The following is a 27,155-nucleotide window of genomic DNA, read 5'->3' on the forward strand; positions in this document are numbered from 1 at the left end:
TAGTATCACTTGTAAGCAAGTACATAAGCTCATAACCTTATGTACAAATTTTACTAACTAAATTTTAAATTATAACCTAAATTTCTTTGCAAGCTATTGAAAATATGTAGAGACTGTTGGGAGGGTGAACGGATCACAAATCCGGGTGGCAACATACAAAAACTAGAAGTTTAAGACACTATCAGAAGTCATAATGAGGCCCTCGGTTTTTGCCAAAGAATCTTAGCTGACAAGCTGATTTATTACGCATTAAGTCATAAGTCATTAAATATTCAAAGTTATGTTTAAGTCTGTATTTTCGCAGGCGAAGCAACGTGACTTATTTACATGTTTAAAGCAAACGAGCGAGCGGCCATCTGAAATCGCTGAAGTAGCGAAGTGACCGTTACCCATAGACATACGCAATTGCATATGCGCTACCTACCTTTAATCGACGGTTTGAGGATGCACAGAAAGAAAATATTTTCCCTTCCCATGCTTCCTCTCATCAGGAAATTCCACCTCCACTTCCCATCCTTTCCTTATAAGAAAAATTGTAGGAAAAAGACGCAGTATAAATGTTTGGCTATTAATTTAACGTAAGTTTCCAAAGCCGACAAATGTGCTTGTAAAGACATTATATATTAACATCTCTTTCTAATTCATTGTATTTTCAATGAAAGGAATGTACTATGTCCTCAGTTTCAATTCACTGATAAGATAAAACGTTTATAAAAGTATTTAATTGCTATGCTAATAATAATAAATTGTTTTAACGACTAGATATCTGAATTACTGTTATTAGTGCGATAAAAATATAGGTACAGTACTTTATTTTCACACAATATATTTTAAGTTGTTAAGTTAAAAAAAATAGTAGCTTAAGTGTTCTTCCAGACTATGGTCTATATGTATGTCAAATTTCATCAAGATCCATCCAGCCTTTTTGGAGATACCTTCAAACAAACATCCATCCATCCATCAAACTTTGGTATTTATAATACTAGTAAGATAGAATTACTGTCAATTCGGAGTCGGTGTACACATAAAGATCATTAGCGCATACTAATAAATGCTTTTTTCATGTTTGTTCTTTTTTTATAACAGAAGGGGGCAAACGAGCAACGGGAGCACCGAGGTGTTCAACGACGCCCATGGGCATCAGCAATACCAGAGGAACCGCAGATGCGTTGCCATGTTCTTTTAATTTTTCAATTCTACAGATAGCTAGGTCGCACGGCTGGCAAATGGTGTGGGGCGCCCGAACGTCGGGTCCTGAGGAAAGCCTGTTTACTGTACCTGAAGGGCTCCAACCAATGGCCGTACTTTTAAGGCGCTTGTCTGATCTATGCTCCCGGATTTAATATGATTGACACCTACTTGGTCGTTCTACAACTATTCTATCAACTAGGTAATGGAAAAAAATTATCTCCTATACAGATAACATTTAACCCTAGTTCTTTATAAACATGTTTTTACGTCTTCTGTTTATTATTATTATCTATAATTATAAAAACAAATATAACAAAGTTTACATACACAGATGTACTTAGCAAGTCATTATGATAATAAATGATATTACTAAGACGCTAGAAGCACGCGACGACCTGCTGATTGATGAATATGCTAATTCTACCGAATAACTACCGCAGCTATTGTTTATTCTATGGAGGAAGTAGTTGTACCTTACGAATGTTTAGATAGATGGACGGATGGACGGATGAACGGATGGACGGATGGACGGATGGACGGATGGACGGATGGACGGATGGACGGATGGACGGATGGACGGATGGACGGATGGACGGATGGACGGATGGACGGATGGACGGATGGACGGATGGACGGATGGACGGATCGACGGATGGACGGGTGGACGGATGGACGTACGGACGGAAGATTGGCTGGATGGATGGATGGATGCATGCATGGATGTTTGTTAGAAGGTATTTCCAGAACAACGGCCTGAATCTCGCTGTAATTTGGCATAGATGAAATGTGAAAAAAAAATGATGAAAAAACCTGGAAGAGCAAATAGACTACTAATAAAGTTTTATTTTATTCTGAGCGCACGGAGTCGCCGACAACAGCTAATAATAAATAATGATGATAAATGTAAATCATTTTAAATATATTATAAGAATCTTAGTTTAGAATTACTTTAATGCATGAATATATTTAGTAAACTTGATAGTTCTAAAACCTAAACACTTTTATCCTTAGAATCACATGATCTCTTAACATTGACCTTCCGCTGACATTGCTATCACATAGAATGATAAAAAGCCGTTGTTGTAAACTGTGTTTATTTAAATAAACATATCTTTTTGTGTAAAACTATACCGTGAGCAAGGACGTATCGCGTTCTAATAATCATGAATCTGTTACTAATTTTGGTATTATTATTGTTACTTATTATATATTACGTACATAGTTTTATTACAAAAAATTTCAACTACTGGAAAAATATAAGAGTCATCGGACCAAAACCGGTTCCATTATTCGGAAACATAATAACATCAACACTACGAAGGAAGAACATAGCTGAGGTAATGCAAAAGATTTATCTTGAGTATCCTGAAGAGAAGATTGTTGGTGTATTCAGATTGACAACACCGACTCTGTTAATACGTGACTTGGAGGTTATAAAGCACGTTATGATTAAAGATTTCGATTCTTTTTCTGATCGAGGCGTATCCTTTAGTAAAGATGGTCTTGGTGCTAACTTGTTTCACGCTGATACTGACATATGGCGTGTTTTGAGAAATCAATTTACACCAATATTTACATCTGGTAAATTAAAAAACATGATCCATTTACTAAATGATAGAGGAGACAAGTTTTTAAGAGAAGTAAATAATATATGTTTACAAAAAAATGAACATGAAATCCATTCTTTAATTCAACGGTACACAATGGCAACAATCTCAGCTTGTGCCTTCGGTCTAGATTTCGATGCGATGGCAGATAAAATGGAAATGTTTAATAAAATAGATAAAATCATTTTCTCATTATCTTACGCAAGAGAAATTGATATGCTGTTTCCGGGTATACTAAAAAAGTTCAACAGTACAATATTTTCTGTGGAGCTTAGATATTTCTTCGAAGATTTGGTAAAAACTGTTATAAATGAAAGAGACGGCAAACCATCAAATAGGAAAGACTTCATGGACTTAGTTTTGGAGTTGAGAGAGAAAGGTGAAATAAAAGGGGCTAGAAGATCTGACGAAGATATAGAAACTACATTAGAACTTAGCGATAGTATTATAGCGGCGCAAGCATTCGTTTTCTATGCAGCGGGCTATGAAACTAGCGCAACAACAATGTCTTTCATGCTGTATGAATTAGCTAAAAATCAAAACATACAAGAGAAATTAATCAAGGAAATAGATGACGTTCTCGATAGAAATAATGGAGATATAACATATGAAGCTATAACTGATATGATTTACATGGAAAGAGTTTTTGATGAAACATTAAGGAAATATCCTTTAGTCGATCCGATACAACGTCGAGCTCAAGTTGATTATACTATACCAAATACGAATGTCGTCATCAAAAAGGGACAAAAAGTTTTTGTATCGACAATGGGTATACAACACGATCCTAAGTATTACCCTAACCCAGAAATATTTGACCCTGAGAGATTTTCTCCTGAAAAAGTAAAGGATCGACATCCTTGTGCTTATATGCCATTTGGTATAGGACCAAGGAATTGCATAGGTGTGTCAAACGTTTTAAAATAACATACATTTAATATTATAAAAACTTGCAGAATAAAATACTTTTTTTTTCAGGAATGCGGTTTGCAAAAGTACAGTCCCGAATCTGCATAACAAAGCTCTTATCAAAGTTCCGAGTGGAGCCATCTAAGAATACACAAGAGGTTATGCAATTTGATCCTAAAAGAGTTTTAATAGGACCTAAAAATGGAATTTATTTAAATTTAATTTCTAGGAATGTATGAAGTTAAATTTTCAAAATATAGTGGCAATAATAAAGATGAAAAAGTACTATTAATAGAAAAAAGACATATTAATGTTACAAAAGAAAACAAAGCACTTTATATAAAATTAAATTTATAATATCAATATTGAATACATTCTTCCACCAAAATAAATTCAAATTAGATCCAACGAACATGTATAAAATTAAAACACACACACCAAGACAATGTAAATACTTTGTTAAGAGATTCATTTTAAAATAAATAAATAAATAATAATTCTTCAATACAAAAATTGATACAAATCCTGTATGAAAATTAAAAAAATAAATAACTAAAATTATAAAAGCAGAGTAATTTTATTTTATACCACCCTGTACTTAATCAATCTTATCTACATCTATATTCATATAATAATCTATCAATCTCTTAGTAATTTTCTTGATATTTTTAGAAACATGAATAACAATACATACACATACAGTTATTATCCACTATACATCCTCTCTGTATCGCAAGGATTCCTGTAAGAGAACTCTTTTACAGTTAAGCTCACCTGTACATCATTGTATTTCTATGTAATGTTACACTATGTACTTTAAACTGTGTACAAAGCTTAAATAAATCAAATAAATAAACAATGATTGCATCAAAAACAAACTATTGAGCAAGAAATATATAAAAACAATAGAAAATAACAAACCTACAACCAATACAGTTTATTTCTCTTTTAAAACACTTTAAATAAATATTATCTAAAAACAGTAAAGCTCCATACCATATCTCTAAATACCATGATTTTTTTACTCAAGAAAGAATTAACTTACATAAAAAGTTATTTCCACTCCATAATACTTTTTATTAATTTCCTAATATTTCTCGTCACCATTGCAATCGAGCTATAAGCTTGTGGCATAATATTTGAACGGAGGGATTCAAACCCACAACCATGTAAACCATATCCTTAACCAATAAGCTATTGGCTCTTATAAATTACACATGTTTTATCAATGTTGAAATAGCACTTATTTGTTCTTCTAAACTTTGTCCATTTTTACTATTGTTTATAACAAGATCCCAATCATTATAATCATCCAAATCACATTCTGACGCAACATCATCAACTCCTAATTGGAAATTATATCCTCTCGCTTTCCTTGTATCATCATCAGCAGTAATTCGTATTTTTCTTATAGCATCACCGTAATTTTCCTTGAACCACTGAATGTCAGTTTTCCGTCTAATATCACTGACAATCCATACTGGTCTATCCACAGCTATAATAAAAAAAGTTATATTTTTAGATATGGAACAATGAATATACAAGTAGATCTTTAAAGAGTAGAGTTTTAAGAGTGGTAGAACCCGCTTTAACATCTTTGCATGAATTGGCCAGGTTCGCCCGGTGAAATACAACCACCACACAGAAAACAGGCGTGAAGTGGAAGAAATTCCGCGTTTCGTCTGACGAGTGCCTAATTTAGCCCTCTTTCCCTTCCCACCCTTTTCTTATAAGGAAAGGATGGGAAATGGAAGTGGACTTTCGGGATGGGGGGATGCATGGAAAGGGAAAATATTTTCTTTCTGTGCATCCTCTCCTCCGTCGATTAAAGGTAGGCAACGCATATGCAATTGCGCGTGTCTATGGGCAAGGGTCACTTTGCTACTTCAGCAATTTCAGGTACCCGCTCGCTCATTTGCCACCTTATGATGTAAAAAAAAACTATGACTTGCAATTAGTGAACAAATGAATTCCAAAATGATCATAAAAGAAATCAAAGTAAATAGGTAAGTAAAGGTTTTTAATCTTTTGCCATTTGCCTTATGAGTCAGTAGTTTTTATAAAAAAAAAACTCTCAGAAACTGGGCGATACATTTATAACAATTGTGACTTAGTTGAATCTTACCATTTTCACATGCAGAACGACAGAAGCATCCATAATCTTTAAATCTCATCTCCTCACTCCATTGTATCATATCCAAACGGTACTGCTCTTTGTATTTACCATCACTTAATAATTCATCCAAATTTAAGTTTTTTTCTTTAGCCCAGTGACTTTTAATGGGCTTAGATATTTTGATGATTTCACATTTGTCTCTTAACCTGGAAACATATAAGTTAAAGATGTTAGAGAGAGCGTACATAATAAAACAGTTTTAGTTATCAATTTCTGTCCACTTTAGTAAAAGAAATTTTACGTTGCCATACTTACATATTTTGCAAATGATCAGTCAAAAAATCCTTTCCAGACTTTCTTTTGCCACTGAACAATAAAACAACTTGAGGCATCTTATTCGTTTTTAAAAAAGAACGTATATTACAAACTTATATTAACTAAGTTAGTCTGAAAGTACCAACATGGACCGTCTTATTGAAATAAAGGAAGAGACAAGCGTACAATTAAGAAAAAACTCAAGGGTATATTATTGCTACATAAAGAATCGATGCATTAATTTACATTGGTGTAAAAATAATTAATTATTTTTGTTGACAACGGAATATGGAACGAATGTTGTTGTCAAAGCCAAATCAAATGTCAATGTCATTGCTATAATTATAATGTATAAAAAAGGCACAAACAAACAGGTTATAAAGCTTGATTGTAACTTAAAAATTAATTTTAATTACAAAAAAAAAAGAAAACAAATAGAGGATAACTATTTTATTCCTTGTAAAACTCCTACTAAACTTCATATTAAAAGTTTTCTGTTCAAAATAAATTGTTTGAAATATTGGAACATTGCCATCTATCGTCTAATAGTATAATCTGGTGAGGTTTAATGAACGAAATTTTCATACTTTAATACGATAGATGTCGGTAGTTGGTTTCAACTACTAGAAAGATATTAAAAGAAGTTACTTTTTTATGTTAAGATTCAATAGAAAATAATATTTATGAAAACTAGTTAAATTATTGGTTAAATTTTATAGTAAATACGGATAATAAATACAAGAGAATTTACGGGTTATTTTTATCTATAAGTTTAAACCTCACCATACCTAAATCATAAACGGAAATTCAGATTTAATTTACACCCTCTACATTATAAAATTTAAATTAACATATTTAATGTGTTTTTAAATTGTTAAACTTTAGTTACTTTTGATTGAATTGGCAAAAGTAATCCTTGTCTACTGGTTTCAACCAATTATGATCGCAGTTGGAGGAACTAATTGATCGAATCGCCCATATTCGATACGCTTTAAAACATATCGCCCACGTTACGTTATTACACTCGCCATAACATATAACTATAAATAAAATCGTGCCGACACGAAAAAATGGCGTTATTTGAATGCCGACCGATAATTTAAATGTAGCAACAACCGCTTTTAGCTTACAACCTTAATTGACTTAAAAATGCTTATCAATATCCAATGTAGACACGACACACTCGCCTTTGTATACCAGCTGAAATTGAACCGTAAGAATAACAGCTTCAAGTTTAGTTTATAAGTCGTTTTATGAGACGTGTTTCGTTTCGTTGCCGACACTAAGCTCGAAGCACGATGCACGCTCACGACTTTCTGAACAACTCCGGACATGACATTCCACGTTTCGTTGTAGATTAGAATGAGACGGATAGCGAGACACCCGCCTAAAAAAACGAGACAAGCGACCGCGGAGCGGTCCACGTGGACTGCTTAATATCAACACGGGAGCGACGGCCAATGGAAAACGCCACCACTAATGTATTTCTCACCTCCGCACTCACACCGAGGTCGGCTGCCATTTTTGTATAATCTATACGATTTTCAACTTTGTGCAAGTCGGATAAGGTCTTAAGTCTCGCGATATGACAGAAACGATATCCGTTGTCAAATGACTTGGAGAATATGGCACATTGTAATTTGAACGTTGTTGCTGGTGAGTAAGGTGCATGTCGGTAGTGAAAGGGATTGCGGCTCTTGAATTTAAAACGATTCCCGAGAACACGAGCGCAAGTTGGTGAAGGTTTGAGGAGGCCGCGGTGCAAACTGCATCTTCTCGTCACAACGCGCCTCCCGCGCGCTCACCCCCCGCTGTTATTGTAGTAAGACCAGCGAAGCAGAGCACGGCGCCTCTGTTTGTGTGGGTACGTGTGCTTTGAGTCAACTGTTGTACCGAAGCGGGCGGGCGGGTAGGTGGTAGCGGGAGATTTTGATGCGCGCAAAATTTTGAGAGCTTGACACTAGTATTTGGAATTATTTAATGTAACTTCAATATCTGATTTTAATTAATGTTCCCGATTCAAACACAAGTTTATAGTCCAACATTATTTTGTTTTGGACCATACTAATTTAATATAGCTTAACGTGCATATTTAATTAACGAATCTACCTATTAATATAGAATTCATTAATTAATTTGAAGCATTAAATTAATTAGGTGAAGTTTAGAGCCTTTTAAAATATAACTCTAGAGTTAAATATTCTATGTCATAATTATTAAATCATACTTATTTATGAAATGTGTAATGTCATACAAGGTACTGGGTTGCGGTTAAAGCGCGTTGAGTTGTTTACGTCATACATTCCAGGTCAAATAGGGACAATATATTAAAAGATCGAAACAATGGCAATAAATTAAAAAGAGAAATCAGTACGTCCCTCACTTCCCCGCGACCGGCGGGCACTTCGTCGCGATGTCGCTCCCCATTTTTTGCGGGCGCAGGACGTGCTCAGTGACACCTCCGAATAGGGTTGCCACATCTACTAAAATATCATCATTTAACATATTTAGTTTGTGATCATGTCATTTAACTGTATTTTAGTCAAGTTCGCTTTATAAATACATTGCAGTTATAAATGCTAATTTACCTATTTTCATATCTTATATTTGTACTTTCGTAATTTTATAAATTTTGGACAGCATGCGGCACAATATTGTTAAATTCGTAGCTAATATTTTATTATATCGAATAGTGAATAATTTAAAATGGTACTTCCATGTACTAAGCTATAAGTATTCCTACCATATTTTTAAAACATTAAATAAATAATTTATTGTAAAAAGGTGTCAACCCTAGCTTCTAGGGTCGAGTACGGGGCCAGAAGGGGCACGGGGCCACTAATTCCAAGCGCGTGCCCCTCTCCCCTTATCCCGCTCGCTAGCCACGGCCGTTTTCCCGCCGGATTTGCGTTCATACAGAAAAATAAAAAGGGCGATTTGGCGCCCTCCATTGCCGTCGTCCGATTAGCGGCGCCCGGGGAAATTAAAAGTATTTTATTCGAGCATTTATTCCCTTTTTTGTTTGAGTTGAATAATGCGTGCGTGCGTGTGGCTTGTCGTCCGCCCTGACGTCGTATTAATGACCATTTGTATATTATGTTTGTGTCAAAACTGACGATCACAGATACGAAGACAATGGTTTGACATTTTTATTTTCTCATATGTTTTACGATATAACTAGGTAGTAAAAAAACAACTTATGTTTTTAGGTGTCGCTGTGTTAGGTCAAAGGTGATTTTTGTGAATGTTAGTTTATAACAACGTTGTTTAACGACTGTGTGAACTTATGATATGAGCCATGAGAATTATGGTAGTACTACGAAAGTAGTACGTAGGTATTTAACTCAAAACTAAAGTAAGGGTGACTAAACATACAACGGATCAAACATAGACGAAAACTAACAGTGGCTTTCTAAGACCAAAATCTTTGTTTAAAACATAATATCGTCATACCTATCATTAACTTCGCCAAAACAGAGATACGTTTTAAACTTTTGATTTCAGAAATCCACGGTAAATGGAATTATGTCTGTAATAAATAAAACTCAATTTAAATACGACAATATTTTTTAAAGGAAACTAAAAATACTAAATAGAGCCGATGGCAATAACGATAAAATAAAGAAGGTTAAACAAAACGAAACGGAAGCCGAATTAACCTTGTTGATTTAAAATTATAAGCAACTTAGTAAATACCCGGTCAAATGGTAAATGGTTCATAGAAATTACTAGATAGTGGAATAAACCAATTTATATTTTAATTGCTATTCTTACTAACGGAACGGAACGGATCGCAATGAAATTTGACATACATATAGGATATAATCTGAGAGAACACTTATATTACACATTAGAGATCATTATGTTATTAATTTAAATTCCGCGCAGACAGAGTCGAGGGCAACCGCTAGTTAAATTATAAATTGGTCTATTTTTAAATAACATACAGCTTTGTAAAAGTATTGCAACCTAAATCCTGCAGATTAGATAGTAATTAAACATTAAATTTCTAGAATATACGACCACAATCTCTTTCAATATAAGTTAGGTGATACTGTCAGTAGTATAAAAAACAAAGCAATATCTATCTTTTGAAACTATACGTCAAACTGCTAATTAAATCTAACAAGATGTTAGACAGTTTTGGAATAGTTGAAGGCGAACTATTTACGAGACACGTTGGAATCGAATGTCGGATAAAATTAAGCGGTACACTTGACTGGAGTCAAGTGAACGAACGACTTCGCAGTTCGTACAACGTTCGTTCACTTCACTGGAGTCAAGTGAACGAACGACTTCGCAGTTCGTACAACGTTCGCTCACTTCACTGGAGTCAAGTGAACGAACGACTTCGCAGTTCGTACAACGTTCGTTCACTTGGTTCCAGTCAACGTCGCATTTCGTACTGCAACGTAATTCATCATTAGACGTCACCCAATTCAAAGTTGTAAAATACAGGCTCAAAGTACGAGTTTTGGTAATATATGCTCCGTGCGAGTACGAGAAAGTACTAAAGTTTATGCCAGCTAAACGAAGTCTTTTAAATACAAGGACTCCCGAAGTAGTACAGTCGAACCTGGATAAGCAAGGAAACCTCTATAACTAAGAGTCATTGTCTGATTCCGATGGACGACATTCATAAGTAGGGTTAGAGACACTTCTTTATTCGCTAAATTTGGCATACACATAGAATATAGTTTGGAAGAACACATACGCTACGAATTATGTTTTTGTTAATACCGAGCGGACGGAGTCGCTGGCAACAGCTAGTTATTAATAAAGGATACATATAGAATTAATTAAGTGAACAAATGCAAAACAAACAACTCAAAGCAACATGTGGTTTTAAAATTTCCTGTTTGATCAAACTCTGGTTACTAATTAACACACGGCTATGTGTCAGCACACAGGAAACTATTGATATTTCATTAAAAAATAATAATTTTATTCAATTACGTATACCTAAAAATAAATACCCGCGTCCGCGACTTTATATGTTTAGAATTAAAAAAAAGATGTAATATCTATGTTCTATATCTGTGCCAAATTTCAATAAAATGTTAAACCGCTGCAGAATTATTGAGTAAATATCCCGACCTACACATTTCCAGGATCAATGGTAGCCTAAAGAGCACCGGTGGCTCAGAGGTTAAAGCAGTTGACTTGTTATATGCAGGACCTTTGTTTGAATCCCTGTACCAATGTGTTTTTCAATTTACTTGTGTAGATTTATCCGACGTTCTTACGGTGAAGGAAAAAAATCATGATGCAACCTACACATACTACGAAGAAATTCAAAGATGTGTGAAGTGAACCCGCACTGGGCCAGCGTGGTTGACTATGGCCTACTCACTCCTAAGTAAGTGTAGGCTCCGAGCCCCTCAGTGGGGATATATAGTGAGCTGATGATGACGTAGCCTGTGTTATTCCAGACTGTGTTCTATATCTATACCGTACTTGATCGGGATCTTTGTAGATTATATATCTTATAAGTTCTTGAGGTTCGCCCAATTTTTAATCAATGCTTTGTTAAAAAAAATCCACAGATTGCTATAAATTGCTATTACATTCATACTTAAAATAAATAGCTTTCTATATACAAATTTATGTAAATAAGTTTAAGAAAAATGTTATAAAAAAATTAAATGCACAATATGCAATAATATAAAAGGTTTGTGTGGTAACTAGATTGCTTCCAGAAACCGGTGAACCGATTACTTTCACAGCAATCCTCAGATCCTCGACAAAATCGATAAGCTATGAGGCTTTGACTAGTCAATCGCGATACGAACTGACTCTATGGTTTAAAGAATACGAATGAAAATCATATTAATTAGACTTTGTAGGTTACAGTTTTTATTCATTTTATTAAGTATCGGTTTCTTAATCTACATAAAAAATATCATTCTTCCATATGTCTGTTCTGAAGAATTTTACTTTATAATTTTTGCTTATATCTTTGAAAAATTTAAATTTAAATTACGTGTCTAGATTTAGTTTATTATTTCATTTACTTAATGAATTCTTTAATTACTTAAAAATATATATTGCTAGAAATCAACATATGTATTCAACATATATTTATAAAGACAATTTATTAATAATGAAAAATGTAAATTATGACCTTTACTTGAATATTACCTATTTAAATAATCGGCGTTAAATTAATAGGGTTATAATTATTCAAAACTAAAAAAAAAAATTACAACTAATTTTTCTTCAATTAGTAACCGCGTAATAAAATAATGCTAGCATGTTTTTGTCAGCGCTTCAGAATTACCACAAACTATTTTACCACAAATACTCGAATATTCCCAAAAAATAATTAAGATAGACTAACCGTTATTATCAGAGACTTAAACATCTGTATAAAACATATGGTCATAACTGTATTTCATGTATGATGATACAGAGATAACGATATGTTTTAAACGGAGATTATGGTTTAAGAAATCCGTGGTTAGACGCTTAACACTATAATAAATAAAAACAGCATACAGTTTGTCTATAATGCTGACGAACTTCAATTCCTAACGTAATATTTTCAATTTCAAATATCATAGGAGAAGTTTAAAATCACAAACTTGTTGAAATAAAAACATAAAATCGCAGTGAGTTAACAATGCCGCCGCCCTCCGAGAGATGTCGTTGTGCGTCGCGCACGTCGAGTGTCACGAGTAAAAATACGTGCTGGTATTTCCTGTCCCCGCGGCGGGTCCTGCTGGCCCGAGGGGAGGTAGGGGCGATAAATAACTCAGTTTGCGGGCTGAGGAGCGAGCGCAGGGGAGCGGGGTCCGGGTGCGTTATTTGTAGGGCTCGCGTGTGAATTATTCGTGGGTTCACGCGCGCCGTTTGGCCGCCGTCTTGTAGAGAGCCGCGGCGACCCTTGTTAATGAAATTTCATATCGCCGGGCCTCGGTCTCGCCTCGTTCCCGCTCCATTGAACACCGCCCCGAAGCCTACATTTAATACGTACTTATTACATTCGAATTTTGGTTTCGACTATTGAATTCTACTTAGGGTACTTCGTACGTAAATTAGAAAAATCATGTCCTCTTCATTCTTCATTTCTTCCAAATGCAATTATTCTAGATTTGATAACACACTCTTTTGATGATCTACTGAACGATATAAAAAACCAATCTTTGTTTCTGCATTTCTTTTGTTAATTAGATAAATCTAAAATTAAAATGCCCTGAATTCGTAGATGGTACAAAACTGATAAATTCATCAAGTCTAAACATTTGGCTAACGAACTGACTTTGACACAATTACCCACTTTACAGGCCGGCTGTACTTTATGATTTGTTTACATTTTAATGTATGAAGATAAAAACATACCTACATATAGTATAAACAATTTTTCGTTTCCATCTAATATTATAAATGCGAATGTTTAGATGGATTGATGTTTGAAGGTATCTCCAAAACGGCTGAACGGATCTCGATGAAATTTGCCATACATATAGAACATAGGCAAGCGCCAATAGCCTAATGGTTAAGGGTACGGATTTCCGATCACGAAGTCGGGGGTTCGAATCCCGCCATTCAACTATTGTCGTAAACAATATCCTAGCACAAGCATAGAGCTTAGTTGGAATGGTCAAAGAAATATTAGTAAATTTAGAAAAAAAATCTGCCAATATTTAAGTCTTTTTTTTTAATTCCCCGCGGACAAATTCTCTGGCGATAGCTTGTTAAATATAAAACAAATAACAGATTTCAACATACATAGACGTGTCGCATTACAATATGTGTCAGTTATATTTATTAATTTTTTAGCTATTGACGTCATAATTATTCTTATTTTCATATTAATAATTCGCTTAAATATACCTAACTTTTGAAAAACATATGATTTTGATAACATTATTACATATTCCCACACATAAAACGTATCATTATATTATCTAGCGAATACGTTCAAAACAGATTAACCTTTATTTTATTAGAGCAATTAAACTTTACGATGTGATGGCTCTGTTCAATTTAATTAATAGCTACGCTAGCTCAATAGTTTGGAACACAATCTGCGCGCACCGATTTTATTCTGAACGATGTGGGATTCCCAAATGACTGATAAGGTTATTACAAAATTACCTTAAAAGAAAAACAAAACTATTATTTTAATAGATCGATTAAAATTCCGAAAAAACGATCGAATATTATGCAAATTAAACATTTTATCGACGTCTGATATTATCAAATCACAAATATTTAGTTACGCACGTTTACATAAATTTATCTTGACATCTCAAAAGTTTGTGTTGTTAAATTTTTGCGCAATGTCTTATTATAGCGGTATTTTTGCGTAAATCTTGCATTGTAATACACCTTATAAAGTTAATCTTATGATTAGACGTGTTTGTCTCCTCTTATCTTTCAGGATTATAACAATGATAAAATAATAAAAGACTGTCGTTAAAATAATTAGTTTATGATCTCGTTTGACTTTTTAATACGATTTGAATGACAGGCTCTAATAGGACTGTTTTGAAACACTTCACGTTTTAAAGCCTACCTTACTAATATTATAAATGCCAATGTTTGGAGGGATGGTTGTTTGCTAGACGTATTTCCAGAACGGCTGCATGGATCTCGCTGAAATTTGGCATAGATATAGAACATAGTCTGGAAGAACACGTTGGATACTAATTGGATGCGGATGCGTCCCGGAGGCCTAATTTAGTCCTCTTTTCCTTCCCACCCTTTTTCTTATAAAGAAAGGATGGGAAGTGGAAGTGAACTTTCCGGATGAGAGGATACATGGAAATGTTTTTTCTTCTGTGCATCACATACGCATATGCAATTGCGTATGTCTATGGGCAACGGCCACTTTGCTATTTCAGCGATTTCAGATGGCCGCTCGCTCGTTTGCCACCTTATGATATACAAAAAAAATTAAGGTTTTTTTAATCCCGCGCGGACAGAGTTAGTACAGATTAGCAGATAAATAATAAGATTATTCAAATTTTTAATAACAGCGCCATCTAGCGAATCTAAAATTTGTTTATCAAGTTTATAAAGGTACACGTAATGAATCATTAATCTCTGTGTTTAACACGTAACGTAAATATAAATTCGATAGTCTTAACATAAACAGTGCGACGCATCCAACGTAAAGAATTACATCTCTTATGAGATGTCTTTTAAGATGTAACTCTATACGTTATGTCGTGTATCCATATGAGATGAACACAAACAATACCATGTAAACACAATCCAAAGCCACAGTTTAATGGTTGTCGTAAGGAACATTACACGTGAAATTGTCAATGAATTTACTTAGATAAATGATATTGTCTTTACGGACTTAGAACATACGTAAGCAACGAAATACGTCACATTAAAAAAACAACGAGACACGAGTTATTAGTAGTGATAAAACCTTTTTATTTATCTACATTGATGCTATACCTTATTTTAATTATAATAAACACTGGCCAGTAACTTCGTCAGCGCAAAATCTCGATCAAATTTGCCATACATATAGAATATAGTCTGAAAGAACGCATAGGTTACTTTTTTTTTAAATTTCGCGGGGTCGACAGCTAGTATATAATATGTCCGCGTACAACAGCTATTGTCCCGTCATAATCCAGCCATTCTAGATTACCCGGAACAATTATACAGACATTATAAGTAGCACAGGTATTTTATAGACAACCTGATACAATTAATAATCCATTTAAGGCTCATAGAGCTTACAGTACTGTAGCATATAGATTAAGTATATTGCACCTCTCTGTAGCCAGAACCACACTTAGCTAAGCTGATGAATAATGCTGTTAACACCCTTGTACGCAAGTCCGGTTAACTCGCCTCTCTACCTAAACTAATACCATCCTATACGTATTTATAACCTAAACGTAATATACATACCACGTTATTTCTTACTATCTTACTAATATAATTGCGAAAGTTTAGATGGAAGGAGGTTTGTTAGAAGGTATTTTAACGTCTGCATGGATCTCCATGAAATTTAGCATAGATATAGAACATAGTCTGGAAGCAAATTAATTTTTTTTTTTAAATTATGTGCGGTCGGAGTCTTGGGCGACAGCAAGTTATATTATAAAAGCGAAAGTTTGGATTGATGGATGTATTTGTTTAAATGTGTACCGCGTAACTCCAGAATACATGATCGAATTTCAATGACATATAGAAAAGAAAAAGGTTATATTCTGGAATGCTGTATAGGTAAATTACTAACTAATATGTTTCGCAAAGTTTGACAGTTTCGCTACAGAAAAATCTTAGTAAGATCGTTTAAATAACAAAATTTTATGTGGAAAATTTCAAGTCCCTAGACCCTGTGATTTAGGCTTGCGTTAGTATTATGTTAATTGATAGAAAATATAAATAAAGATGATTCAAAAAGTAAAATAACTATCCAGGCAGGTATATAGAAATATTTCAAATAACTCAAATGGAAATAAAAAAGCTTTTTCTGCAAACGGTCGAATGTACTAAAAGGTATGCAATTATTGGTTGCTTCTAACTGCGCGTGTTTTAATTAGCGTGGAATAATTCTATGAAAAATTGTTTTAAAAAGTAAAAAAAATTAAATGAAGAATATTGACTATTCACGTAATTATATTAAATAATATAAAACATTCAATTTATTTATAAAAACTACGAGGCTTATCATTTTTTTTCAACTTTGCATAGTTAAATTCTGATTTAAAGTGTCAACAGAATTTCTCTTCGCCAACAGATGGCGCTAGTAGTCTTACAAATGTGTATAATTTTTTTTTTCAAAAATTAACGTTAAATTGCTTTGATTGCCAAATTAAAAGTCAATGTAAAAACTTGGTTTATTTCATGACTGAAGCTTACAAACATTTTAAACAAAGCGTATGTCAATGCATTATAGTTTTTAGTTTCATTTTAATAAGCAATGTTTGAATCGCGCCCACTTAATATATAATGAATTCCGTCCGTCTGTCGCGCCCTCAGCTTCGTGTTAACATGCGCTGACACCACACGAACCAAATTATAATGTTATGACTTATTCAGAAATATGTTACATCATAACAGAATTCGTTTGATATTAAATTGCAATTCTAAATAAATTAATCTTTGGTTTTGCAATATTAGGAATGTAAAAATACCTTTCGACAAAATTATGACAATTACCATGAGTTTCCGAGACCAGAATCTTTTTTCTTTTTTTTTACGTTTTATAAGCTAGCGCTCGACCACGAACCCACCTGGTGAAGTGGATATTTGTTCGAAAGATGGTACGCGCTAGCTTAGTAAGTGCCTATTCACTCTACTTTTGAAGGTCCCAATATTATATTTGGACGGAAAAATAGAGGCTGGCAACTTGTTCCAATCCTTTGCGGCAATCTCCGCTTAAAATTTTTACCTCTGTTTCTTCAAAGACAGGGATGACAATATATTTTATACAGAGATTTTAGACTATATTCTAATGCTAAAAAGCCATGTTTCTATTATAGAAATTATAATTTAGGATAGACAAAGAAATCAAACTCTAACCTATCAACATATTCAATCAATACCGTAGTTATTAATTTTATCCGGCATCAGTACAATATGCCACAAAGTTCCCCTAATGTTATCGATTAACTTGTTTTTAAAACGGGAGGGTAAACTGGAGCGAGCCCTTTGTACTCCGCGCACTTGCTGCTTTATTACAGTGACAAATCTTTGTTGAAATCAATTGATAGTTTCATCTCTTAACACTGCAAATGCCTTTACATTACACCAGTACAGTAAGACAGTAGTACTGGACTGACTTACTAGCACGAGTTAGTGTTTATTATGCCAGTTGCATATCAATGCTGATTTTGCGCGGTTCTTGGTCTCTGCCTACCTCTCTGGGTTACGTATACCTACTGGCATAATGTAAACCAGGCATTATGGTCAAAAAGCCCACATGTTATAAATAAAACTACATCAGTTAAAGTGTTAATTACTTCTTAATCTATTATTAACTTTTGGACTTTTTATTTGATAAAAAACCATATCAGGTTCAAGCTCATAGCTAAGCTTCGTGAATATTAAATATTAATACTTGTTTATTTACTCTTAATAAACATTTTATATTTACGATATGATTGGATACTTCAATAAATGGTTGAAGATAATCACTTAATATCTATCGAGAGTCTTTTTGCCAGTTGACCTACAAAAAAAGAAGGAAATCGAGCCCGCGACCTCTTACTGGCCTTTCATCGTTGTTAAATGCATCGTCAGTATATCGAGTATGGCAATAGACGCCAAATTAAACAACGTCGATATTACAAAGACTCTGTTAACAACATGCTGTAGTAATAAAGTGCAACATGCCCTCGTAATATAACTATGCCGCTACTAGCGCACCTCGTAAATACATTCAGTGTTTCTGAGAGGCATTACTATGTCAGAATAAATTGTATGCAAATGTATTAAAACGATAAATATTAAATGTGCGACGATCTCGGCCTCGGCCACTTCTAAATCCCGAAACGAAGTAACGGAAGCGTTGATATTGAGCGTTTGATATTATTAGCGAGTGCATTAAAACAGTCGTTGGGTCGTTCGGTGTGGCGGTGCGAGCTGCGACTTAATCGGCAGCGGCCGCGGTCGCTTTGTTTACACCGGGCGCGCCGTGTCTCGCCGTTCTCTGCCGCGTGCGGTTCGATTAAGGACGAATCAATAAGGCGGCGATAGCGAGTGAGTTTAATAGAGTGAGTGAGTCGAGTCGACTCGAGCGTCCTCATTACCCCCGCAATTAGCGCACGCCGCGCTCCCGTCCGCGACGCACCCCGCGCGAAAAACGAATAAAAAGAGCCGCCCTCAAAATGGCCGCCGCCCCCCGGCCCGCGTGCGCCCCCGCGCCGACCCCCGCTCCGCTTCGTGATTGCATCCCCGCAGCTCTTATAAATATGGCCGTATTCCTCCCGCCTTTACTGATTGCCCGTATACCCCCCGTGCGCCCCCCGCGACCGCGCCGCCGGCGTCTGAATAGATAAACGAGTCCACGTGGACCGAGAACCTTATAAAAATCGCCTCGGCCAATGGCTGCGTTTTCGCGCCACACTCGGGCCAACCGCGGCGCCGGAGCGCGTGTAACTCCACCCTTAATAAGCGATCTCGCCGTGTGCGCCAATCGCGCGTCCGCATTCGTCGGGTTCCGCTCGACGGCGGCGAAGCGGTCCACGTGGACCGACGCACACATGCGGCCGAGTATAATGCCTCGAGTGGAAATAGCTATGACGGCGAAATGTGCGACAGCGAAAAAATAAAATGCGGTCGGTGCGCGGCGGCGGACGAGCGGCGGCGGCGAGCGGCGAGCTGCGAGCGGGCGAGTGGGTGTAAACAGGGGATATTTCGGTGCGGCTCGTTCATTATTATTGAATGCGCGGCGCTAATGGTACGCCGCGGCTCGCAGCTCGCACCGCGGCGCGCGGCACTTCCTGCTCTTTGGTGTGCGCTGCCGAGTGACGCGACCTCCTTCTCACTTGATGCCTCTATCGCTGCATTGCACATTCCCTCACCGGCGCACACTGAACTTCGACACAAAGCCGGACAAATAGTTTCGTACGGCCGCCTAATACCTATTTCGCCATAGAGCAGATAATATTGCTCTATGTTCACATCAATAATTAATATCGTACAAACATCGTGTTGTCCGTTTATCATGTTGTATTAGATAATTTTATGATATCGGATTATTTGTTAGAACGATTTGTTACTTCTGTACATTATGCAAAGGCTACGTGTAGTAAGCTCTGTATAAAAAAGGAAACTTAACTGAAAATTACGTAACATTTTATTGAGTGTATTAGCATACAAACAGGAATAATAAGAGAGTTGTTATTTATGGATACCTGCTTCGGTAATCTAAATGAACTAATGTATATAGGCATTACCCAACATCTTGCATAGGATTTTTTGTCAACGGCACTAAGTATAAAGTGTTAGTTTTTTTTATGGCTTTTACCCTGCCTTGAAAATTTTTATAGGTTGTTTAAATGCACCAATTCTAACATCTACTAATAGGATCTTAAATATTATTTTTACATGTGATAAAACAAGTTAACTTTTAGGCTTCCTTGTTTTATTAAACTTAACACAATGACTCTAAAAACCACATTATAAATAAATTTAAGTTTACGCGATAAATAAAATCGTGAAGCGCATTACAAATACAATGTTAGTAATAAACTAATGTAAATACGAGGTAATAACAAACAAACAAAGCGGATGCATCATCAAGCCAGTCGCGCTTTGTAAATCGATACGTTCCAAGAGATTGGATGCGAGATAAGATGTTTGTTAGTTGGTATGTGACGCGGGCGTACGGAGGCACGACTCACGACTCACAGGATGTAACGCGACTTTGACTTTTAATGACAGGACCTGTTAAACTCGCGCATTCCATCTATCAAAAAGCCAAAAAACCAAATACAAAACTTACTTGTTTGTAATCGTTTCATGTAACTATGTCATTTTTTGAGGTAATTGACATCTTTACCTAACCCTTCGCGGAGAATGGTAGAATTTATTTAGTACAGCGGCGACTTGTCTAGTCCGTTTATTTATACTCAAAGTAAGACGGACTCTGGAGATATTTATCGATGCGGGGGCGTATTGTCCACCGCGGTATGAAGTACAAGACCTACGGGAATGAATGATGTAACACGTTGCTACCGACTCGCCTGGCGAGTTTCTAAAGAAAAAATCGAAATGGCATTGAAAGTGTTAAAAAATAATGACCAATACGTGATTCAAAAATTGCAATTTCATTATAGCAAATATGAGAAATATTTGATTCACTGTTTGCATACAAATCAATTTAGCGATGGTAGTAATATAATAAATTCTTCGTTAAAATAATTTAATCCTACTTCCTACTTATATTATAAACCCGAATATTTATATAGATGATAGATCTTTGTTTGAAGGTATCTCCGGAACAGCTCGAAGGATCTTGATGAAATTTGCCACAGATGTAGAACATAGTCTGCAAAAACACATAGGTTACTCATTACGTTTTTTTTAATTAAGCGCGGACGGAGTCGCGAGCGACAGTTACTTAAATAATAATTTCTTGTTTTTTTTTTCTTATAATATAGGGTCCTTCAAGAAGCGAGCACACCATTTCCTTAAAGGCCAGGAACGCATCTGCAGTTCTACTGTAATGCAGATGTCCATGGGCGTCGTTGATCACCTTGGTGTTACCACTCTCGTTTGCTCTATTCTTTTATAAAAAAAATGCAGCTGACTGTACATTTAAAATAACGTATAAGAAGGGTAAAGAAATGTTAAATTCGTGTAAAATAGTCAAGTTAATATCTCAGTAAAATATCCGTGTCTCGAACTAATTGCTTTGACTATGAATAATGCACGTGTTATTGCAGCGCTCTACCCGCGCCTGTCTCGCTGCTAACGGTTTATTAATTGCCCTCCCTTAATACCACATTTACTATCACAATTGCCAATGTCTATTGCGCAATTATATTCTAACCAACTGTCGCCCGCGACACCGTCCGCGCGGTATTAAAAAAAACTTAATAAGAAGCCTATGTGTTCTTCCCGAGTATGTTCTACATCGATGCCAAATTATAATAAGATCCGCTGAGCTGTTCCAAAGATACCTTAAAAAAACAAACATACATCCATCCATCTAAACATTCGTATTTATAATATTAGTAATATAGTAAGAATATGAAATAATATTGAATTTCACTTCAATAAAATTCTAGAGAAATCGCTATGGAGTTCTTTTGTCTTTGATGTTTTTAGGAGTGTCCTCAGGTCAAATACTAGGATTAGTTAGTATACACATATATGCCATCTAATTATAGTAATTCTAGTAGGTACTAGAAAGTGATAATACAGAAGGCTTATGTTTAGAGTACCAACATTTAAAACAAAAATGTTTACATATATTTTTAGTACAATAAAATTAATTTCCACTAAAAAGAGGAATATGATAAAATTCAATTCATTATCTCGCAAAATACATTTTCATTGAAGTCGCTCTTGATATCGAAATCTTTCAGGTATTTGTATACAAAATGCACTAATTAATTTCATGTTGAAATTTTTCAATGCTTTAATAAATTTTAATATAATCAGTGTTCCTAGAATTTTGCTTGCATTCTTTTGTATTCTCAAAGAGGAATTTCACTTAAGTTTATTTATGACCTACCTGACAGGTTTGCTTTTAAAGTTTAAAATTAGTACCAATTTTATCCTACCTACCCTCATAATTAGAGATTAATAATATTATTTCTAACTTACTAAACATGATATGTAGATATTTTAAGCGTTAATTATTTTACAAATGCAACAAAATTAAAAAAAAATCAGATAAAGTTATATATATAGATACTTACATGTAAAAGCAAAATAAATTTTACTTAAAAGGATACGATCCAAAATATAGGCTGTATTTGATGTGAAGTCGCCTTCGCGTTAAAAGAAGAAAAAACTCAAACGTAGCTCGTATTAATGCAAGTCGAAGCACTGGCCTTCTGGGAACTGAGGTGACTTTTTCTAACGATCACTTTTTGCACACAACAATGGCAGGTTATACAACTAATCGTTCGCGCCGGTTAATTATACGGTGTGTTTTGTTTGCTAAGTCCGTCCGGTGCGTGGGGCGGCGCTGGGGTCGAGACTCGCGATGTAATGCCACAGATAATATTATGTTCGATTAACATGTTTTATTGACCCGCTGACTCGACAATTCACTGCAGCTTATTGTCTTTGCCAATTTGACAGTGAAAGTGTTGTAAATAACACGATTATATTTATTTTTCGCGTGTGATACACTTGACACTTATATAACACACTTTTATTATAATAACACTTACGATGAAAAGATAATTGTCTTCAAAGTCTGACTAAATATAATTTAAATATGGTTTCATTGCACTTTGTCACAGACACAGTAACCGGAAACGGATGTCGTGGCATCACTTGAATTAACGAAATTTAATTTCGATGCGTTCAATTTTAACGATGCGTTCTTAACCATGCTTGTGATTTATACGGAAAAGTTAACAGTAAAAAAAGTTTGCAAACGTTTCATTTATTCTTTTTGGTTTTTAAAATTCTTGTTTTATTTTAATTACAGTTTAAATATTGCTTTCTAATTAATATGTGTGTAATTTTATATGAAAATCCGTCAAATAGAAAGTCCTTGATACAACTTCGGCAAAATTTATTTAAATATTTACAGATCATCATTTGAGAAATAAAATAAGTAACGTAGTTAAATAACGAATTAATCAGCAGGTCATATAACGGTTATGAAGTGAGAACAATAATTATAATGGGCGCGAAATAACGGCAGCCGATTAAGCGTGGTTTCCCGCCTAATTAATTATTGCTTATCTGTCCGGAGCGCGTCGCTACGGGACCTCGCCAATATAAAAACATTTTGGTAACCTCATCTGCACAGCGTTGCTATATTTCGAAGAATTGATGCTTTAAAAAAAATAAACGTTAATTTGTTATCTTTTATTTATAACATTACTTGTACTACAGATAATGAAGCTTTTTTCGTTATATTAATTTCAGTTTTATTTGTTTCTAAACATTAAGAAAAATTCCTACATGCACATAATTTACTATACTACTAAACATAATGTCATCCTTTTATTCGTTTTTAATTGTGGTAACATTTTATGAAAATCAATAGGTTAATATCGTTTGACATAACATATGAATTCAAAAACAAAAGAAAAAAACTCGTATGCCGTATGCATTGTTATAAGGTTATTATTATCTTCCGTAGGAGACATATTGTGGCCCTCGAGCAAAACGGCTGCGGGGTCTCAAAAATAAATTAAAAAAGCGCATCGTTGAAATAAAAACTGTAGAACGCAAAACAAAAAGTATACAGGCGTCCGTCGACGAAGTTGTTTTTTTATGGAGTTGGTCGACGCCAGGAGATGCGACGTGAATCACGAGATACGTGCGAACAGTAGCCAAGTGGCGGAGAGCCGCTAAAGTAACTGCTTTTCACAAATGAATTAACCGTTTTTTTAATTTTTAAACAGCACACATCGCCTGCAATTAGTACTACGTGTTCCGAACTTCAAATTTTAACAAGGGAGTTTTAGATATTTTTTGTACTTTTGTTTGGAATTATGCATTTGTGTACCATAATTACATATTCTTTAATTACTTTAACTAATTTACACTGTATGGACGGCCCTGGATGTTAGTAAAGTTTTTTCCTTCTTTTTTACTTTCGATATTTTTTAATCATGTAGGGTCACAAAACAAAATTACAAATGCTTCTTATCAACCAACGAACATGTAAAAGAATTAATAAATAGGTAAATAAATGAAAAAGACTGATTAATAACGATAAATGATAAACATCAAAATTTATTGAAGAACGTAAAATATCGATAACACTAGTAGCCGATTGCTGCCCATCGAGATTTGTTACATAGTCACGATAGCTTATCAAAATCGATACCGAATACAAAAACAGCGCTGCATCGATTTTAAATTAAATCATCGATACATCTATTTCATAATATCGATATAACCTGAAGCGTAATGAAACAAATCAAGAAGTCCAAATATGTAGTCCAGGGAAGAATCAAATGACTTCTTTGTCCAAATCATTCATGCTACAGGGTGTTAAAATGGAATGACTATTACATACACGCGAAAAAACATTACCCTTCTGTCAAGTAAAATATATACAGTTAACCTGTTATGCAATGTCCCAAAGAAGACCTGCAACTGTAAGAGAAACTTAATTAACCTTTTGAAATAGTTTTATGAAATTTCTGCTAAGTTTCAAAATATTAGAAGTTTCGTTACTTTTGCCTTAAACTTTTTCTTATACAACTTCCCTGTTAACATTTTTTTCCACAAAAATGTTTGCAGCCATAATCATAATGTAAATCTTACATTGCTATATGTATTTATGTTAGCGATGGTCACTTATCATCAGCTAAAAAAAACATGCTTGTGTTTTGTGTTAGAAAGAAAACATTTGACTTCATTTGTTTAAAAATATTTAGTTCAATATAACAAATGTTGATAGAAAGTCAAGCATAAAATCTGCTTTATCCGACATAATAGAGATCCAACAATACGTTTTGTTTCCATAGATTTTTTTTGTTTCATAAGTACCTGGCTAGTAATATTTTTAAGTCTATAATCCCAGATAAAAATATATTGAGGAATTATCTTTAAAAAAATTATTGGTTGTAACAAATAAACTTGTATAGAATTCAATGATAATTAAATTAAAATATACGTTTACAGAACGATTTCAAATAAAATAACAGGAGTACAATAAATTCGAGATTGATTAGGGTAAATCTTATTCAAAAAACATTGTTATATTGACACCTTGACACCTAACACCAATCAACGGTTAATATAAATAGTATAATAATATAATAGTATTCCATTCGAAAGTACAGGTTTCCGATTCGCTTAAGTATTCCTCAAACATAAAGATAGTCGACGAAAAATTCAAGTGGAGAAAATATGTATGGCAGCGGTATGCGAAGGGTGGTCGAGGAGATTGGGTACCGGGGGAGAGCGGGTGTCCCCCCGCGCCAGCGGTTAGTTTGCTGCCAGCCTTCGTGTGCGGCTGACGTCTGTGTGTTGACGCTTTGAATAAACGAAACGCGAGTGACTGACCGCGAGGCAACGTGTGCTACTGGTGTATGATCAAGTGTTGTGTAGTGTGTGCTGTGGCCTGTTTGTTTTATATTTGTGTGTTTAAAGACGATGACCGCGTGTGTCTGACGCGGGGATGTATCCGAGCGCGGGCGCAATGAATGCCGCCGCAGCCGCTGCTGCCGTGGCGGCCGCGAGGCATCCGGTAAGCGACAAAGACCATACTCTGCCCTATGCAACACAACATACCATTGCATTTTACCCTTCCTTTATATGAATCGCACAAACATTAATTAGCATTTCGTTTAAAAAAAAAAACTTTAAATGATACGAAGATCGATTTAAAAACTTTAACGATGTCTTTCAGGTTATAAGAGACGTTGCCAGAACTTTCAAAAGTCACTTCAAAACTTTTTGGCATTGCCATACACATTTAAAATTAAAAAAAATGTGACATGCACATGTTTACAAAGAAGTTTAATGTGATCACGCTAACTCTAGTGATGAAATAGCTATAATGTGGTTTAATACATTTGCGTGCTCTAATTTGTAATTTGAGCCATTCATTACAATTATAGTTCTAAATTGATCTTTAACCCTCTATACATAAGAGCGGTATTAACGTAGTGTAAATAACCGCAAGCCGCAACGCATCTGTCGCGTTTTCCGACGGCTAACAAACCGCAGCTTCTAACCATTACAACTGCTATTTTATTTGAATTTATATTATTCAAACATTTTTAATTGCTATGCGTAATTTCTAGTAGTTTATTTCAATTAAGTACCTGATAGTTAGTATTTTTTTACTTTGAATTGTAATATTATTTAACTATATTTTCTTTTTGCTTATCTTTGAATTTGGAATTTTTGCACTTTATTATGAGCTGGTTCTTTGCTTATTTTCTTATCAACCTTAAAGAAATTAAATATCATGCTATCAACTACAAACAGATGCTTAAACTTCCAATTAGTTCATTGTGACATAAAATATATCTCTAACAGACAAGAAAAAATCACTCTAAATTGTGACTGTTTTCAAACATCATCATTATTTTGTGATATGAAAATCTTTAATGCATTGATATTTAATTGCAACATGTTAAATTATGTATTACTCAAAAAATGTAGAAGCTATTATTATTTAAGATAATATTGCTTTTAAATGCAAATTAGTAATTTAGTAACTGCATAATCAGACAAAGATTCATACTATTAACTTGCTAATTTTTTTTGGAGTTCATTGTTGTACATTTTTTTTTTGTTATTCCGAGCAAAATAATAACATAGAGTTATATTTTGTTAGCTTCAACAAAGATTTGTATATAATGATATGAGTTATTTTAAAGAATCATAAACTATTAAAAAGTCATTACAAAATCTGTGTTAATTACAAACATATT

At 34.6% G+C, this 27,155-nt stretch overlaps 3 protein-coding genes across 4 annotated transcripts in view; 2 read left to right on the forward strand and 1 right to left on the reverse strand.

Moving 5' to 3' along the window:
- The first annotated feature begins 2,190 nt into the window (after positions 1–2,190).
- On the forward strand, positions 2,191–4,051 carry LOC106119305 (cytochrome P450 6B4-like). Its single transcript, XM_013314221.1, has 2 exons — positions 2,191–3,702; positions 3,777–4,051. The coding sequence occupies exons 1-2, from the start codon at positions 2,355–2,357 to the stop codon at positions 3,944–3,946; spliced, it is 1,518 nt and encodes a 505-aa protein (XP_013169675.1). The 5' UTR covers positions 2,191–2,354; the 3' UTR covers positions 3,947–4,051.
- A 21-nt stretch (positions 4,052–4,072) lies between these two features.
- Positions 4,073–6,444, reverse strand: Mpk (phosphomevalonate kinase). 2 transcript variants are annotated; one of them, XR_001227952.1, is made up of 4 exons: positions 6,139–6,444; positions 5,833–6,029; positions 4,753–5,202; positions 4,073–4,449 (listed from the first exon to the last, which is right to left on the reverse strand). XR_001227952.1 is itself a non-coding variant. In XM_013314224.1 (3 exons), the coding sequence occupies exons 1-3, from the start codon at positions 6,213–6,215 to the stop codon at positions 4,919–4,921; spliced, it is 558 nt and encodes a 185-aa protein (XP_013169678.1). In that variant the 5' UTR covers positions 6,216–6,444; the 3' UTR covers positions 4,614–4,918. The 2 variants fall into 2 exon arrangements, 1 of the variants encoding a protein (XP_013169678.1); XM_013314224.1 differs by lacking the exon at positions 4,073–4,449 and having other exon boundaries at positions 4,614–5,202.
- Positions 6,445–25,678: 19,234 nt separating this feature from the next.
- Gro (groucho) overlaps positions 25,679–27,155 on the forward strand; it is a 50,946-nt gene continuing 49,469 nt past the window's right edge. The window contains exon 1 of the mRNA XM_013314508.1: positions 25,679–25,960. Coding sequence (XP_013169962.1) covers positions 25,892–25,960 — 69 coding nt within the window. The 5' untranslated portion in view covers positions 25,679–25,891. The remainder of the gene's footprint in view (positions 25,961–27,155) is intronic.

Source organism: Papilio xuthus, unplaced genomic scaffold (genome assembly GCF_000836235.2).
Source record: "Papilio xuthus unplaced genomic scaffold, Pxut_1.1 DF827461.1, whole genome shotgun sequence".
In the NCBI taxonomy this organism is placed as follows: Eukaryota; Metazoa; Arthropoda; class Insecta; order Lepidoptera; family Papilionidae; genus Papilio; species Papilio xuthus.

Excerpts from the sequence above, each read along its gene's own strand:
- LOC106119305 (XM_013314221.1), top strand. The coding sequence starts at position 2,355 with ATGAATCTGTTACTAATTTTGGTATTATTATTGTTACTTATTATATAT. Across the intron at positions 3,703-3,776 it reads AGGACCAAGGAATTGCATAG|GAATGCGGTTTGCAAAAGTA; the intron begins GTGTGTCAAACG and ends TTTTTTTTTCAG.
- Mpk (XM_013314224.1), bottom strand. The coding sequence starts at position 6,215 with ATGCCTCAAGTTGTTTTATTGTTCAGTGGCAAAAGAAAGTCTGGAAAG. Across the intron at positions 6,030-6,138 it reads ACTGATCATTTGCAAAATAT|GTTAAGAGACAAATGTGAAA; the intron begins GTAAGTATGGCA and ends ATATGTTTCCAG. Across the intron at positions 5,203-5,832 it reads TCGTTCTGCATGTGAAAATG|CTGTGGATAGACCAGTATGG; the intron begins GTAAGATTCAAC and ends TTTTTATTATAG.